Source organism: Aquarana catesbeiana, linkage group LG01 (genome assembly GCF_042186555.1).
Source record: "Aquarana catesbeiana isolate 2022-GZ linkage group LG01, ASM4218655v1, whole genome shotgun sequence".
Taxonomy (NCBI): Eukaryota; Metazoa; Chordata; class Amphibia; order Anura; family Ranidae; genus Aquarana; species Aquarana catesbeiana.
Genome location: NC_133324.1, coordinates 506771180 through 506788937, shown reverse-complemented (window position 1 = coordinate 506788937; position 17758 = coordinate 506771180). Strand labels below are relative to the sequence as shown.

The window sequence follows — 17758 nt, the reverse complement described above, 5'->3', positions numbered from 1 at the left end:
CAAAGGAACTGCCTGAAGAGCTCAGAGACAGAATTGTGGCAAGGCACAGATCTGGCCAAGGTTACAAAAAAATTTCTGCTGCACTTAAGGTTACTAAGAGCACAGTGGCCTCCATAATCCTTAAATGGAAGACGTTTGGGACGACCAGAACCCTTCCTAGAGCTGGCTATCCGGCCAAACTGAGCTTGGGGGAGAAGAGCCTTGGTGAGAGAGGTAAAGAAGAACCCAAAGATCACTGTGGCTGAGCTCCAGAGATGCAGTCAGGAGATGGGAGAAAGTTGTCGAAAGTCAACCATCACTGCAGCCCTCCACCAGTCGGGGCTTTATGGCAGAGTGGCCTGACGGAAGCCTCTCCTCAGTGCAAGACACATGAAAGCCTGCATGGTGTTTGCTAAAAAAACACCCGAAGGACTCCAAGATGGTGAGAAATAAGATTCTCTGGTCTGATGAGACCAAGATAGAACTTTTTGGCCTTAATTCTAAGCGGAACGTGTGGAGAAAGCCAGGCACTGCTCATCACCTGTCCAATACAGTCCCAACAGTGAAGCATGGTGGTGGCAGCATCATGCTGTGGGGGTGTTTTTCAGCTGCAGGGACAGGACGACTGGTTGCAATAGAGGGAAAGATGAATGCGGCCAAGTACAGGGCTATCCTGGATGAAAACCTTCTCCAGAGTGCTCAGGACCTCAGACTGGGCCGAAGGTTTATCTTCCAACAAGACAATGACCCTAAGCACACAGCTAAAATAACAAAGGAGTGGCTTCACAACAACTCAGTGACTGTTCTTGAATGGCCCAGCCAGAGCCCTGACTTAAGCCCAATTGAGCATCTCTAGAGAGACCTAAAAATGGCTGTCCACCAACTTTTACCATCCAGCCTGACAGAACTGGAGAGGATCTGCAAGGAGGAATGGCAGAGGATCCCCAAATCCAGGTGTGAAAAACCTGTTGCATCTTTCCCAAAAAGACTCATGGCTGTATTAGATCAAAAGGGTGCTTCTACTAAATACTGAGGAAAGAGTCTGAATGCTTAGGACTATGTGGTATTTCAGTTTTTCTTTTTTAATAAATCTGCAAAAATGTCAACAATTCTGTGTTTTTCTGTCAATATGGGGTTTTAGCAAATGGCTGCAATATAACAGTGAAAACTTTAAGGGAGTCTGAATACTTTCCATCCCCACTATGTATGTGTGTGTGTGTGTGTGTGTATATATATATATGTATGTATATATAATATACAATTTTATGTATGTATACTACTTAAAAGGCCAGTACTGTGACTAAACATGGAGGAAATAGTCAAGCAATTGGTGTTATCCAACGCTGCACAACAGCAAGCCAACACTATTGCACAGGAGCAAACCAAGGCGCTGTGCCAACAGATTGGTGCTGTACAGGAGCAATCACAGAGGCTGTTTGAACAGCTAGCCACTGCTGCAAAAGCAGATAGGAAAACAATGACTGATGTTGTGCAGATGCTAGCACACTGGTCACCTACTAAAATTGATGATGTTTGAGAAAAGCCCTCAGCCTCCATGTGGGTCGCTTTCTTTCTGAGATGACTGCAGATGATGATCCAGAGGCCTTTTTGCTAACGTTTGAACAGACCGCTGAGGGGGAAGGTTGGCCTAAAACCCAGTGGGCAGGACTGGTTGCTTTCTGGAGAATCACAGAAGGCCTACCCTGATCTGGAGTCGGCAGAAGCGGGAGACTATGAGAAGGTGAAGCAGGAAATTCTGGTGCAACTCTGTGTCACCTTGGCCATTCGAGCACAGCGGGTCTACAGCTGGTTCTTCCAAGATGAGAGGCCCCCAAGATCGCAGATGTTTGATCTAATCCACATGGTGTGGAAATGGCTACAGCCGAAGTCCCTGCCTGCGCCACAAATAGTGGAGCATGTGGTCATGGACCGATTTCCTGAGGTCACTGCCAATTCCCCTGCAGAAGTGGGTGAGTCAAGGAGACCCCAAGTTGGCAGACAACCTGGTGGAGCTTGCTGAGATACTTTGCTGCAGAGAGCTTGGTCACCACCCCTACAGCTGCGTGGACTTTCCACCCAAAGCCACGGTCCCCCCAGGCAACCGGTAGGACTGTTCTAGGGGAAGTGGGTGGTAAGCATGGCAAGGAGAAAGGGGGAAGATTTTTGGTGCCAGGACTGAAGTTTGGCACCCCAAACAAGGGAAGCCGCTGCCTGTTAGCAAACCAAACTGCGGCAACATCAGGTGTTTCCGTTGCCAAGAACTGGGACATGTTGCAGCTAACTGTCCGTTGACAGATGAACCCATGCAGTGTGACGTATCTATTAGAAGGCAGTCTGTTTGCTGCTGTTTCATACGCTGCAGCCCCAAATGTAGAAAACCACATGTGCCAAATGACTGTTAATAATAAGCCTATTGCCTGGAAGTCTAATGGCTTTGGTTAAAGCTGAGATGGTTGAAACTGAATTTTTATGCTAAAGAAGTTGCTGTGATCTGTGTACATGGGGCTACCCGGGAGTATCCTATAGCCACTGTTCACTTTAAAACTGACTTGGGTACATGACCCATCCGGTCGTACTTGTGCCCCACTTGGTGCACGAAGCCATCATTGGTAGGGATTTGCCTATGTTTTGGTAACTGGGATCGTCCTGACTCGGTCACAGTAAGTGACTCAGTGGCAGATCCAGAACTCTTGGCCAGCACCAACAATGTGGGTTCGGGAGTATCCTCTCAGGGTTCCCCTTTCTCAGTTATGGCAGGAGAACTGGAGGAGCCTGAGGAAGTCCCCACAACTAGTGAAGGTGAACAGCCATCTGCTGACTCTGAGGCTACATTAGAGTTTGCTGACCTTTTAATGTGCACAAGGAAAACTTTGGTACCGAGCAGAGAAAAGACCCTACTCTTGCCAGGGCCTGGGAAAATGTAATAGTGATTAACGATGTACCCGTCGAACCAGGGGACAGGCCTTGTTTTCCTTTTTTCAACAGCAATGAGGATTTAATATATCGTGTTTATAAAAGTGATGAAATTGTTGAACAGTTGGTCCCTAAGCCATACAGACGGGTGGTGTTGGAACATGCCCATGGGCACTTGCTAGGAGTTCATTTAGGGGTTGAGAAAACCACTGAAAGGGTGTTGCACAGGTTTCACTGGCCTGTGATACAGAAAGATATTGAGAATTGCTGTCAATCCTGTCTTGTGTGTCAGATGTCAGGCCCACTACCCCACTTCCAATGTCCTTTAGTGCCCTTGCCCATTATTGAAGTGCCCTTTGAGAGGATTGCCATGGACCTTGTGGGTCCACTCCCAAAGTCTGCCCGGGGACACCAGCATATTCTTGTAATCATGGATTATGCTACCCTTTACCCCAAGGCAGCTCCCTTACACACTTGTGCATCTGCTAAGAACATTGCCAAAGAGCTGTTCATGGTGTTCAGCCATGTTGGAATCCCTAAGGAGGTCCTTACAGACCAGGGCACCCCATTTATGTCGCGTATAATGAGGGAGCTGTGCAAGTTATTTAAGGTGATGTAGTTGCGAACCTTTGTGTACCACCCTTAAATTGATGGCTTGGTGGAATGCTTCAATAAAACATTCAAGAGCATGTTAAAAAAGGTTGTTGACAAGGATGGTAAAAACTGTGACTTCCTGATTCCATACTTGATGTTTGCCATCAGGGAGGTTCCCCAGTCCTCTATGGGGTACTCCCCATTTGAGTTGCTTTATGGTAGACACCCTTGGGGACTCTTGGACATAGCCAAGGAAACCTGGGAGGGGGAGTAGACACCCCACAAGTGTCAATGAGCATATCGCTCAAATGCAGGACAGGATTGCAGCAATCATGCCTACGGTAAAAGAACATTTACTGCAGGCCCAAACAGCCCAACAGAGAATATACAACAGCGGGCCCCAACTCCGTGTTTTCTCACCTGGTGACAGGGTCCTGGTGTTGGTACCCACTGTTGAAAGCAAGTTCCTGGCTAAGTGGCAGGGTCCCTTCAAAGTAATTGAAAGAGTTGGGGAGGTCAATTGCAAAGTATATCAACCAGGTGAAAGGAAGCCCAAACAGATTTTTCACATAAACCTGTTTAAAGCACTGGAAGGATAGACTTGCATTAACTGCGAGGTCCCTCCCGGTAACGCCTAAGGGTACAGAGTCCTCTCTGATCCCTGAGGTCACGATTTCCAGACCCCCTGTCGTATTCCCAAAAACAGGAAGCTAGAGAGTTACTGATAAGGAATAGAGAGAAATTTTCAGAGTTACCTGGCACGACTTCAGCAGTTCACCATGATACTGAACCTGGGGTCTGTGTCATGCTCAAACCCTACCGAATTCCTGAAGCTAGAAGAAAGGACATCGGCGATGAAGTTAAAAGAATGTTGGAGCTAGATGTCATTGAAGAGTCCAATAGTGACTGGTCTAGCCCCATCGTGTTAGTCCCAAAACCGGATGGCACGTGGAGGTTCTGTAACGACTTCAGAAAGCTTAATGCAGTGACAAAGTTTGACACGTAGCCAATGCCCAGGGTAGACGAACTTATAGCCTGATTTGGCAAGGCCCATTATTAGATGACCGCTTTGGACTTAACAAAAGGTTATTGGCAAATACCCCTGACTGGTAATGCCAAAGAGAAGACTGCATTTGTGACCCCGGAGGGTTCCTTTCAATATAAAAAAATGCCTTATGGGTTGTAAAATGCCCCTGCGACATTTCAGAGGACCATGCACAAGACCCTAAGACCCCACTGACGGTATGCAGCAGCCTATCTAGAAGACATAGTGGTACATGGCACTGACTGGGAGTCTCACATGCCCCATGTCCAGGCTCTCCTTGATTCCCTCTTCAAAAAAGGTTTTATGGCAAGTCCCAAAAAAATGTGCCATTCATTCAGAGGAAGCCAGGTATTTGGGCTACACTATTGGCTGTGGTGTCATAAAACCTCAAGTGAATAAAATAGAAGCCATCCAGGAGTGGCCACGTCCTGCAAACAAGAAGCAGGTCAGGGCCTTTCTTGGGATCGCGCGGTATTATAGAAGGTTTATCCCAAATTTTGCAACTATAGCTGCCCCACTGATGGTCCTTACGACAGGGAAAGACTCCTTAATGGTGAAATGGTCCTCAGTAGCAGAGGAATCATTGTAAGTCTTGAAGAAGGCTCTTTGTGCACAGTCAGTACTGTACTCCCCCGATTTCTCCAAATATTTTTTGGTTCAGATGGATGTGTCTGTTGTAGGCATCGGGGCAGTATTGTCACAGGTACACAATGGGGAAGAACACCCTGTGAAAAAGTATGCATTTATTGAAAAGGAATGTCTAGCCATAAAGTGGGCTGTCGACGCACTAAGGTACTATTTGTTAGGGCCCAGTTTGAGTTAATAACTGACCATGTTCCCTTGAAATGGATGGCCCATAAGAAGAAGACTAATAGATGGGTGAGCCGGTGGTTTTTGGCTCTACAGGATTACTCCTTCACTGTAAAACACAGGCCAGGTGTTGAGATGGGGAATGTAGATGTCCTGTCCCGTGTTCACTCCTGTTGGGCCACAGGTGTTCCAACCCTGGGGTTGAAACAAGGGGGGGATATGTAGCAGAGCGTCCCAGAGAGAGCCAGGAAAATCCTGTTCGGGGTTTATACGTCTCCCTGACTCCTCTCATACACGTTCAGGGATCCCTGATCCACCATCCAGTTTGGATCTTGGTTCCCCCCCCCCAGGCCAATTTAAACTTGCCTGTGACAGACAGCCTTTGCTCTCTGCCTGGGAAACACAGACAACACTGGTCTGTGAGAACAAAAGGTTGGTAAAAAGCTGTTAAGCTGTATCTGTGGAAGCTGACAAGCTGTAGGCTTGTTCAGCCTGGTAGTTAGGGCCTGTATATATTGTGTAGTTAGTGCCGAAGCACGGCTAGGTTTTTGTTTGACTATTTTTGTTCTGTTTGTTTTCTGAAACGCTGTACTGCACCAGTATATAGACTTGTGTATATCACTAATAAACACTGCACTGTTTGACACTACCTCACTGGATTTGGTATCTGTGCCTGAAAGAATGCTTCTCCTACCTGCCCCCTAGGTTGAGATATATATAGATATATACATATAGATATATATCTCTATATCTATATAGATAGATATATCTATCTATATAGATATATATATCTCTATCTATGCCGCAAGCTCCGTGAGTGTGATCGCGGGTCCCGCGAACCCGATATCCGCAGGGATACCAACGATCGCCTCACGTAGAGGAAGAACGGGAAAATGCTGATGTAAACAAGCATTTCCCCATTCTTCCTAGTGACAGGACACTGATCACAGCTCCCTGTGATCGGGAGTGGTGATCAGTGTCGTGTCACGCGTAGCCCATCCACCCTACAGTTAGAACACATCCCTAGGACATACTTAACCCCTGCAGCACCCCCTCCTGGTTAACCCCTTCACTGCCAGTCACATTTACACAGTAATCAATGCGTTTTTAATCACACTGATAGCGCCAAAAGTGTCCGATCTGTCCGCCATAATGTTGCAGTCATGATAAAAATTGCTGATCGCCGTCATTACTAGTAAAAAAAAAAAGATATTAATAGAAAATGCCATAAAACTATCCCCTATTTTGTAGACGCTATAACTTTTGCGCAAACCAAACGCTTTATTACGTTTTTTTTTTTTTTTTCTTTACCAAAAATATGTAGAAGAATACGTATCGACCTATGAAAATTGTGAAGTGATGAAAATTGAATTGTTGCTTTAGGATGATCCTAGGTCCACCACATGATAAAATGATAAAATTGGCAACAGTTCTTGGAAATCATTCAGGGGGGCCAGGGGCATGTTATATCAGGCCGATGCACAGGGGTCTAGGTTCAGAAAAGAAAGCAAAAATACAATTCGCTTCTGCAACATCTAGGGAAATGTCAAAACACAGTAGGTTAGGCATGTAATACCAGCATATGTTCCTGGGATGGTAACCGAAACGGCAAAACGTGGCTCTTGGTTGCCTCGGAGTTCCTTCACCAAGGGAAAATGGCAAAAGCGCCTGTGGGTCGCTCGAGAGTGCTCAAGGACATATTCACACAGACAGCTGGTTTCAGGAATATGAGGTAGGGCACAAAATGTAGCAGATTAAAGCAGCGTCTGGGGAGATTCAGGGACAAGGGGGCAGTTAAACAGGTTATGGGAACATGAGCTCCTAGCATTGGAGTGGCCCTTTGTAGTGGATAGGATCCACTAATTGGAGCATAAGGGTACATTGTTAAATCTCTATGGTTCTTCCAAAATTGGTTGTGGCCCAACTCAAAAATGAGCTGTTAATGCAGCCTGGCAGTCTGTTGGAGCTGTGACATGAGGGGTCTTGTTGAAGAGTAGGTGCTCAAGAAGACAACCAAAGCCCTGGTGGGTAGACCCTCCAGAGGTGAGTCTAAAAGAGTTTGGAGTATGTTCAGGCATGCAGGTATAACAATCGACAAATAGACAAATAAACACTTTGACAAGATAGCCAATGAGGGCTGCTAAAGGACGGCCATAAGTGTTCGAATCTCGGCCAGTTCAGCAGGAAACGGCCAAGATTTGAACTGTCTATGGACAGGCTGAATGTACCAAGCTGAGCGATTAACTTTGGTACAACCAGCCTACTAGATTTACTTGCTGTTTTTGCTAGCGGCTAGTGAAAACCGTAAATTCAATAGGTCAGATTGTAGCCAGTACCTGGGTAGTAAATTCAGTAAGTCAGATTGTAATATGTATGATAAGCTTAAAGCTGTCTCTCAGCAAGAAGCTAGTGCCTCAATTGCTGCTCTGGGGGAGAGACTTTGACAGGTATATATTGCTCACCTTGAGAAGTAAGCTTCTGGGAGAATTCTGAGTATTATCTCTGCAAACCATATTGAAGACCACTAGCTTGAGCTGTAATGCTATGCGCTTGTAGAGAAATGCTGACAATTTGCTTAACAGAGTTTGTTGAGTCTGCTGAATTTGTTTCACACTTCTTGAATTGTTTCGGAAATCTTTGCTTGAAAGAAGCAAAAATTAATGTTTGTTTATAATCTAGCCAGAATTGGGGAGAGAACTGTGTATTTGGCAGACTTTCTTCTGTAATGTGCGGTGTGTTCTGTTCTGTAACAATAGTTAGTCATTCACAGCAAATCTGGTTTATGTATTGCATTACTCATACCTCTGTTGCTATGAGGATAAAAGTGACAGTTAATGTAAGAACCAGACAAAATGAAGGCTCTGTGTGTGACTGCATCTGGCAATGATTTTGTAAGGATAGTAAGGCTTCATGTACGCTTTTGCTGGTAAACGGACATTTAGGAGCAGTTGAGCGTTTTTTTTCAGCTGCCCCTGAACTCTCCTCTGTTATCTTATCAGTACATGTACACAGGGTCGTTTATAGTAGTGTCCAGGCAGTTGAGTTTAGAAGCATTTTTTGGAAAGCAAAAAAATGCTTTCAGGATGGATGTTCAGAGGCATTTGAAATGGCAAATGCCTGTAACAGCTTGTAAATGCGGTAACTCGTGTTTAGCCGCGTTTCGTTTACAGACGTTTTTAATGGAGTTACATTTTTGACTATTTGAAAAAAATGTTTCTAAACGCGGCAAAACGGACGTTTTTAAACGTTGGTTACTTTCTGTCAAGTTAAGTGTTTCAGGAGAGGTTTTAAAACATCCCGTGTACATGAAGCCTAAATGTTTTTGGTATAATGAATTATTTGTTTTAAGTATGATGGGAGAATTAAGTGTCTGAACAACTTGGAGAGGTGGAAATGTAATGAGTAATTTTGTTTTAACCCTATCACTGCCATAGCTGTTTTTTGCACGTTAAAAAAAAAATAATAATTTTAGGCCTGAAAATTACCGGTAGTTAAACCCCCAAACATATATTTTCTTGAAAACTAAGAATAAAATGTTAATAATGCAATAGTTTATCGGATTTGCGGTGCGTAATGCAAGAAGAAGCAAGGCAAAATCATTTTTATTCTGGATATAGGTCTGAAAATAAGAAAATTATGGGTTTTCTTTTTATTTACTAATCATACTTGCCTAGGTGGATGCAGCATCAGTCCCATCCTGCATTCGTCCCCCGACGCCTCTAAGACCGAGAACTGAGCGGTCAAACACTGCGCCGTTCACTCAATTCTCAGGGTACCCTGAGCAAAAGAGCTGGTGACTGTCAGTCAGCAGCTCTCTGTTCTGCCCCCCCTTGCGATCCTTCTCGAGCCTCCATTCACACTGTATGATTTGGAATCGTGGTCAGAATTACTGTGATTCTACCTGCAATTCCAAATCTTGTGGCGATCGTTGCTCAACGCTCATTTGGGTGACATTATCTCTTAATAGCACCCCAAATGCAATGCGATTCTGCCACAGTTGTCATGTTGCTACAGCTTTGAACCACAGCTTTGAAAATAGCAAGAAGCGTGCTGCCTAAAAAGAAACAGGAGCTGCTTTCTGGCGACAAATGTGCGTAGGGCAGCTCATTCAATCAAATAGGCTAGCCCTATGTGACACGCAAAATGATGTGCAAATCACTAAACAAAATCGCTTAAAGCGGAGTTCCACCTAAAATTGAAGCTCAGCTTGCTTGCTTCCCGAAACACATCCCCCCCCCCCTCCGGTTCCTACTTCAGGGAGACCTGGCTGCAGGCAGGTCCCTTGGAAGTACGACCCCCATCCTTCCTCCACCGCCGGCCAAATAGAAAGCGCAGCACGCTTCGTGCATGTGCTGTAGGTAACCGACTGTGAAGCCGCAAGGCTTCACTGTCAGTTTCCCTTACCACGAATGGCAGCGACAGCACCTCAGCCAGGGAGAATTGGCTGGGGGGGGGGGGGCGACATCACGGGATACCTGAACAGGCAAGTGTCCTAATATTAAAAGTCAGCAGCTGCAGTATTTGTAGCTGCTGACTTTTAATTTTTGAAGAGGGGGCTGGAGCTCCGTTTTTACACGACCTGTTCCCTTTCGAGTGTTGATACTGTAACAGTAAAAGGAGAAATGCATCAGAAATGCATCATACAGGAGGTTGGGACCGCACACAATCGGATATAAACTCACTATGTGTGTTGGTGTCTCATGAGTGTTGTCTAATGTAGCTTATCGACTATATAGCATTTGCATTGGAAGTCGGCCTGGTGTCTCAAGAATTTTCTTTTTTTTCGTAGGGTTGCAGTCACCGGATCCCTGGCAACTAGTATGGGAGAGGGGGTTTCTAGTAGGCCTAGGCAGTGGTCGAGTTGCTCGAGTGAGGTGGTAGGGATTAGTTATTGTGTGTATTAGAAGGTGGGAGGGTATCAGGAGAAATCCTATGTAGGATAGGAAAAGGATAATAGAAAGAACTAGTGAGTGGGGGGGGGGGGATAAAGAGTCCGGAGAGTTGGGCGAAATAGTCACTTTCTGGGGGTAATAGTGTATGACAGGGGTATTGAATTAATATTCACAGAGGTCCAACCAGTAACATTTTCTTCCACCAGATGTCCGAACCAAATTTTTTTCAGCAGCCCTCCCTTTCTATATCACAATCCTTTATTTCGGTGTCCTCATTTGTGCCCACGCATCAGAGTCCCCCACTTTACATCAGTTTCCCCTTCACAATAGTGTTCTTAGGCCCCCTGCACATCACCCCCGCTCCCCCTTTTTTACAATAGTGTACTGAACCCTCTTAACATAACACACCCTTTATTCACAGCAGTCCTCAACCCCCCTTGAAATCATCACCCCGCCCCACAGTACTGGCCTCTGCCAATTTTACATCACCCCCCAACAGAACTGTGCCCCCTTCATATTGCCACCCACAGTACTGTCCTTTGCTCCTTCATATCGCCCCCCCACAGCACTGCCCCCTTTCACATCATCACAACTCCCCCAATAGTATAAAAGGAAAAACTGGTTGTGGCTAGATGGTACGATTGAATACAGCACCTCATCCCAAAAATAGTTAGATAGCTAGTAGATAGGGGAACAAGGGATTATAACGGTGCTAAGGTCATATAGGGCAAAAAAAGAAGGAGGGATTTAAAACAACAAAGTTACAAAATGTTATTGATATTGTTACAAACATGCAAAAACACTAAAATGGTTAACGCCTTAAAACAGACTTATAAATTGCATGCGACCCAAAGTGCAGTAGAAAATGGCAAGGTGGAAAAGGCCATCAAACAAAGGGGCTCGATTTCCTACATGTTTCGCCAAGACATTGGCTTCCTCAGGGAACAGGAGCTCAAATTGGGTATAGAGAAGTCTGTACATAGGGATACAGAAAAACATAATATAAGCAGACTATAAACAAACAGACATATCTAACAAGGAAATGTTTAATATATAACTAGGTAATAGTCATAGATCATTGTGGCTGAACAATAACGCAAAGAGGCGGTCCCGATGACCCCGATGCTGCAGACGTACCTGAAAGACCGACACCCAAGGAGGGCGCGAAAAATGTCACCCAAAGGGGGAAGGGCAGGCTGCGCCGTGTAGTGTACCTGCAGGGGGCACGCAGTAAACCTGGCAAAGGAATGCATTAGAAATAGGTGAGTTGATGTTAGGTATATATTGAGCAAAAGAAAGTACAGGGAGTAATGCGATTATATATCGGTTACATGGGGCAAAAAAATGATAGAGAACTCACACTATTAACTATTAAGATCAGCGAACGGAAGCGACTCGGGGGCGGAACTCACCTTAGTGCGAGATAGAGTGTAGGCAGAAGCACGGGATGAGGGGATAGGTCAAACTGGGACAAATGATACACAGAAAGTATTTCTGTGTATCATTTGTCCCAGTTTGATTCATATTCCTTCATTACAACTTTTTTTTGTAACCAGGACCCTGTGGTTCTCTATGTTGGTTTCATACTTTGTGGCTGGACTTTGCAGACTGACGCACGGGTATGTTCCCGCTGTCCCCGTGGACCCTTGTGTACCGCCGGGTAAATGGGGGACCTATCCCCTCATCCCGTGCTTCTGCCTACACTCTATCTCGCGCTAAGGTGAGTTCCGCCCCCGAGTCGCTTCCGTTCGCTGATCTTCCCACATCCCCTCGGGGGGATGCGGATGTGCCCCCCTTCGGGGATGGGCTTTGCCAGCGCTGTTCGTGCCTGTATGGACGCCCGGGGCAGTACACTATTGTCTGCCTCCGGTGTCCATGCCTCGCTCACACTACCCGGCCTCCCCCTATCCACCGGCGAATGGATGCTGACGGCGCCTGGGACTGCCCCATCCACGGCGCTCCGTCCTCTCATTGGCCATATGGGGGCTGTTTCGTTTGAGCGTGCGCGCGCGGTGCATGCCGGAACATGTAGTTTCCGGGGCGCCGCCCAGCGCGCATGCGCGGACGCCCTCCAATCGCGTCCGCACACCTGATCATTATCTGATCAGGTGTGGGGGGTATGTAAGTAACCGGCCAGTCCCTCGTTTCACACGCTGGACGAGGGACGTGCCTGTAATCGTTACCACACACAGCAACCAGGTAATCTAGGACTATCACTACATTATGAATATTCCTTTTAAACCCTACCCTTCACTTAGCCTCCAATTATTTCCTTCAGGATTTACCTATTTGGAGCTACCATCTATCTCCTTGGCAATCCCCAACACTGACTTTTTAATAGTCATTTTTCTCGTTATGTGGTCCATCAGGTAAATTATTCCTTATTTTCTAATCAGTTTTCCAGCCCTATATTGCACAGCTTTTTTGATTTCCTAATATTAGTCCTTTTTCATCTATTTCCTTTCAGGACCCATTGTTATTGCTACCTTTCCTAAAAACGCCCTCTATGTGCACACAAATTAGGCAAACATCATAGTCTGTCATAAGCTTTACAATGCACCGTATTGGGTAAGTCCTTTTCCTGTGCGATCCTCCCCTCTATTTTGACGATTACTTTCAGGTCTATCTGTAAAACAAATTCATTTTTCCATATAGGTCATCTATTAATTGATTGCCAACCTTGTCAACCGTCCTGCTGTTGCCTGCGTACTCACTTACAGGTGCCTCTTCCCTCCCCTAATCAACTGGTTTTAATCAATAGTGTGAGTTCTCTATCGTTTTTTTGCCCCATGTAACCGATATATAATCGCATTACTCCCTGTGCTTTCTTTTGCTCAATATATACCTAACATCAACTCACCTATTTCTAATGCATTCCTTTGCCAGGTTTACTGCGTGCCCCCTGCAGGTACACTACACGGCGCAGCCTGCCCTTCCCCCTTTGGGTGACATTTTTCGCGCCCTCCTTGGGTGTCGGTCTTTCAGGTACGTCTGCGGCATCGGGGTCATCGGGACCGCCTCTTTGCGTTATTGTTCAGCCACAATGATCTATGACTATTACCTAGTTATATATTGAACATTTCCTTGTTAGATATGTCTGTTTGTTTATAGTCTGCTTATATTATGTTTTTCTGTATCCCTATGTACAGACTTCTCTATACCCAATTTGAGCTCCTGTTCCCTGAGGAAGCCAATGTCTTGGCGAAACATGTAGGAAATCGAGCCCCTTTGTTTGATGGCCTTTTCCACCTTGCCATTTTCTACTGCACTTTGGGTCGCATGCAATTTATAAGTCTGTTTTAAGGCGTTAACCATTTTAGTGTTTTTGTATGTTTGTAACAATATCAATAAAATTTTGTAACTTTGTTGTTTTAAATCCCTCCTTCTTTTTTTGCCCTATATGACCTTAGCACCGTTCTAATCCCTTGTTCCCCTATCTACTAGCTATCCCCCAATAGTATGTTTTACCCTCCTCAAATTAACACACCTTCCCCAGCACTGCCCTCCTTTACATCACCCACCAACACTGCTCCCTCCCTTTACATCACCTCTTCCCCTCGCAGCACTGCCCCTCTTCAATGTGTCCTTATTTGGCCGTCCTCGGATGGCATTAGTGTCATGTCCATTTGTATTCCCTCTACATCGAGGGGGACTTCCAGTGCACGCTCTGTCCTTGATGTCGTGGCGCAGCTGTGCCCTGAGGTCATGCGCCAGGGCTGTTTACACACCGCATCTCGGCAGCGTTCTGCTGGCGGCTCCTAAATGGTGTGATCGCAGGTCCGGATGAAACAGCCACTAGGTCCAGATCTGGACTGCTGTCAGCCATTTGGTAATGCCCAGTGTATGAGGTGTTTCCACAGTGAATAAGTGTGTGTGTGTGTGTGTGTGTGGGGGGGGGTGTCACACCGTGTGTCAGCATTTTTCATTGAGCTATGGATGTAAGAGTAGATATTTTCCCAATCTTCCGAGAGGTCTATTGAAAGTTCCCTTTCCCAGCTACGGCTGGCTATGTTGGATTTGGGGCTATGATCAGAAAACAGGATGGAGTACATATCTGAAATCTAGTGTCTTTTGCAGGTCTTTTCTTGTACATATTGCTTCGAATGGTGTGTGTAGTCTAGAATATTTGGGGCGTGATTGGGGGTTATTTAGAAAATGTCTTAGTTTGATGTACATCCAGAAGGGGAAGGAGTGGCCTGGCATCTGTGCAGAGATGCAGTGCGGGATGGGTCAGGAAGTTGCCCTTTGAGAAGGAGTTCCAGCTCGGACGTCGGTGTGAGGCCAAATTTCAGAACGAAAGGTGCCTGTTAGACCTGGTAAGAATTCCAGGTTGTGACGGATGGGGTTAATGGGCCCGGTGAGGATATTTTAAATTTATGGCATGCCATTCTGAAAATTTGTAGCGCGTTGCCAATTAAAGGGTATAGTTTGCATTCTGGTGGTGTGTGAGTTGAAGTGATCCATGGAAGTTTGTAATGGCAGTGGAGAAAACGCGTGTTCAAGGTGTACCCACGCTTTAGTATGAGAATGGATGTTACAGTCTATTATTCTCGCTAACTGACAGCCCCAGTGATATTTAACAATATCTGGAAGGCCTATGTCTCCTTTCATCTTGGGTAATGTTAGCCTCTCAAAGCTTAATCTAGAGTGTGATTTACCCCAAATAAATTCCGTACAGGCTCTGCGATAGGAGGCCAAAAAGGCCTGCGGTATTCTTAGGGGTACCGCTTGCATTATGTACAATATTCTCGGGAGAATATTCATTTTGACAATCGACCTTCTGCCAAACCATGAAAAGAGACCCCAGGACTTTGTCACGTTGAATGTTTTGAAGGATCGAGAGGTAGTTTTTGGTGTATAGGTCGGCTATTTTGGAAGGCAGTTAGAGCCCTAGGTATGTGATCGAATCACGACTCCAGCTAAACGGGAAGTTTGCTTGGCAATGCACAAGCATATCTTTCTATAGGGAGATATTCAGTGCTTGTGATTTCGAGAAGTTTATTTGTAAATTGGTCAAAATTTTGAACGTGGCGAAATCTCTGAGCAAGTTGGATATCGCAATATGTGGTTCCGTTAGAAATAAGAGGAAAGCCGCTAGTTTATAGGTAGTCTTGGAGATCGAGACACCCTTTGATATCGGGGTTAGACATGAGGTGGCAGAGTAGTGGTTCAAGGGTAAGAACAAATATTAATGAGGAGAGAGGGCAACCTTGACATGTACCACCTGATATTGAGAAGGCATTCGATAGGTGGCCATTGAATCGGACTTTGGCGGTTGGGGAGGAGTAGAGTGCTAAGATGAGTTGTAACATACATTCTCAGTTGCCAAGCGCTTTGAGGGCTTCGGACATATAGTCCCAGGCCATGCTATCTAATTCCTTCTCTGCATCCAGGGACAGAGAGAATCTGCAATGGTAAGTCGATGTCTACCATTTGTGTATGTAAATTGCTTTTATGGCATTGTCTCTCACCTCTCTGCCAGATATGAAGCCCACCTGGTCTAGAGAGATGAATTTAGACAGTAAGGGTAGTAGACGGTTGGCTAGGACTTCAGCACAGAGTTTGAGATCTACCTTTAATAGGGAGATTGGGAGATAGTGACAAGTGAGGGGTCTTTGGTATCACTGTTATGTGGGCTTTCAGGAGATCTCGGGGTGGGGGGTTACCGGATGAAAGGGCATTAAAGGCTCTTAGGAAATGTGGCTTGAGCTAATCTGTTAAGGTTTTATAATATCCTGCCATCAAGCCATCTGGGCCAGGGCTCTTTCCAGCCTTCAATTGTTTTGAGTGCTGATTCGACTTCCTCAGAAGAGAGAGGGCGGTCCAGGGGAAAAAATACTTTTTGCATTTATTAGTTTAATTAACATTATTATTTTAGCAGCACAAGACCAAAATAGATTTAACAATGTAGGTGGTTTGATTGCCTTAGTATAATGCAGTTAAGCTTAACTGATTGTTAACACAGCTGCTGTTCTATGATTCTTAACAACAAAACAGGAGAACCTGCAACTACCTGTTGCTCTTCAAGTGACTCTGATTTTGATGATGATGATGAAGAACCACGGCGTTTCCATATCCAGATAAAACCTGCACAGCCTGGGGAAAGACTGGAAGATGAAGAAACTGAACTTAAAAGATTTCGAGAAACAGTGGGCTGTATCATTCAGCCTCCTGCAGCAGTAGTAAGTTTTGATATCTACTTGGGCATCATTGGCAGGTAGGTGGGATATCAGTCTCTCATTCCTTGACCCCCCGACCCCAGTACTAAAGGCCCATGTGGGCTGGTATCATCATAGCAGAAGCAGTAATAAAAACAGAAATGACATTCTGCCAACATTTGCTATGCATGGTGTTGAAATTGTTTATAAATGTTTTAGCATCTTGGATAGCAAGTATCCGCGTATAAAATGGGCTTCTGTTATTTAACAAGATTTGACCAAAACATTAGCATAATTTTTTGCTCAATTTAAAAAAGAAATGGCTGCCACTGTACTATCAATGTTCTCTGACAAGATTTGAACTTACAAAAGTGTGCCCTGTGAATGTCATATAATATAGGAGGAATCCAATTAAATCTTACAAGAATGCACATATTTTTTTCACTGGGTGAATTTCTCCAGTGAATCAATGATGACTATACCACTTTTTTTTTTTTCTATGCCCAATTTATTTTGTATATTTCATACTATTATAAATATTTTCAATATATTTTACCTATTTACAGTATAGCAGTAAGTTGATGCATATGTCAGCACCTTATGGTCAACTAAAAGAAAAAGTGTATAAATTCCTAAGTATTATGCATTTTTCAGTACAATAGATGTAATTCAGTAACCGTAATTCATCAACCTGCCTGCGACAAGTAAATGTACAGAAGGGCTATTGTAAACAGGTTAAAGAAAAAGTGTCAGCTAAAGAAATATCATATTTTGTGACTCTTGTTTGTGCTTGTGAAATGGTGAGAAATAATTTTCCGGCCTCCACCCACTTGGCCATCCTGAAAGCTTTGCATCCTGTAAGGCTTACACATGAGCCTTGAGACCAGGAGGCAGGCCATTGTTCCACCACCAAATCGCTGATATGTAGAAGTGATCGGGTGGCTAAACTGCTGCCTTGATCACTTCTGCTATGGATCATAAGCCTGCTGATTTAGTGAAAAACAAACCCTCACTCATGTGTTTGCTATCTGGAATGGGTTAAACAGCACTTCTGTAATGATCCACAGTGATAATTAACAAAATAAGCTGTATAATAAGTCCCCTTACTGCCCCCCTTTTTCTTTTATGGTCCAGCGCATGCCCAAATGTGCTGAAGCACTCTGCCTGGCCTTTGGGATCTGGCAAATCTGCACAGGCATCGGTGCAAAAGCATGGCCGATTGAGAAAGTACAGAAAATTATGGTCTGTGATGCAATGATTCCTCGGCAAATGTGCAGGCCGAACACAAAATCCTGTACTTTATGCTGTATTTGCGTACGCATGTGGCACACCCACGCATGTGCAGATATGCCAAAGGTCCCTGCCAT

At 45.0% G+C, this 17758-nt stretch overlaps 1 protein-coding gene across 18 annotated transcripts in view; it reads left to right on the top strand.

Moving 5' to 3' along the window:
• The window catches only part of FCHO1 (FCH and mu domain containing endocytic adaptor 1), a 253496-nt gene that overhangs the window by 178462 nt on the left and 57276 nt on the right, over positions 1-17758 (top strand). For 16 of the 18 annotated variants that reach the window (XM_073593480.1, XM_073593373.1, XM_073593382.1 and 13 more), the window contains one exon: positions 16231-16415. In XM_073593480.1, coding sequence (XP_073449581.1) covers positions 16231-16415 — 185 coding nt within the window. The remainder of the gene's footprint in view (positions 1-16230; positions 16416-17758) is intronic. The other 2 variants (XM_073593488.1, XM_073593471.1) reach the window with 1 other exon arrangement.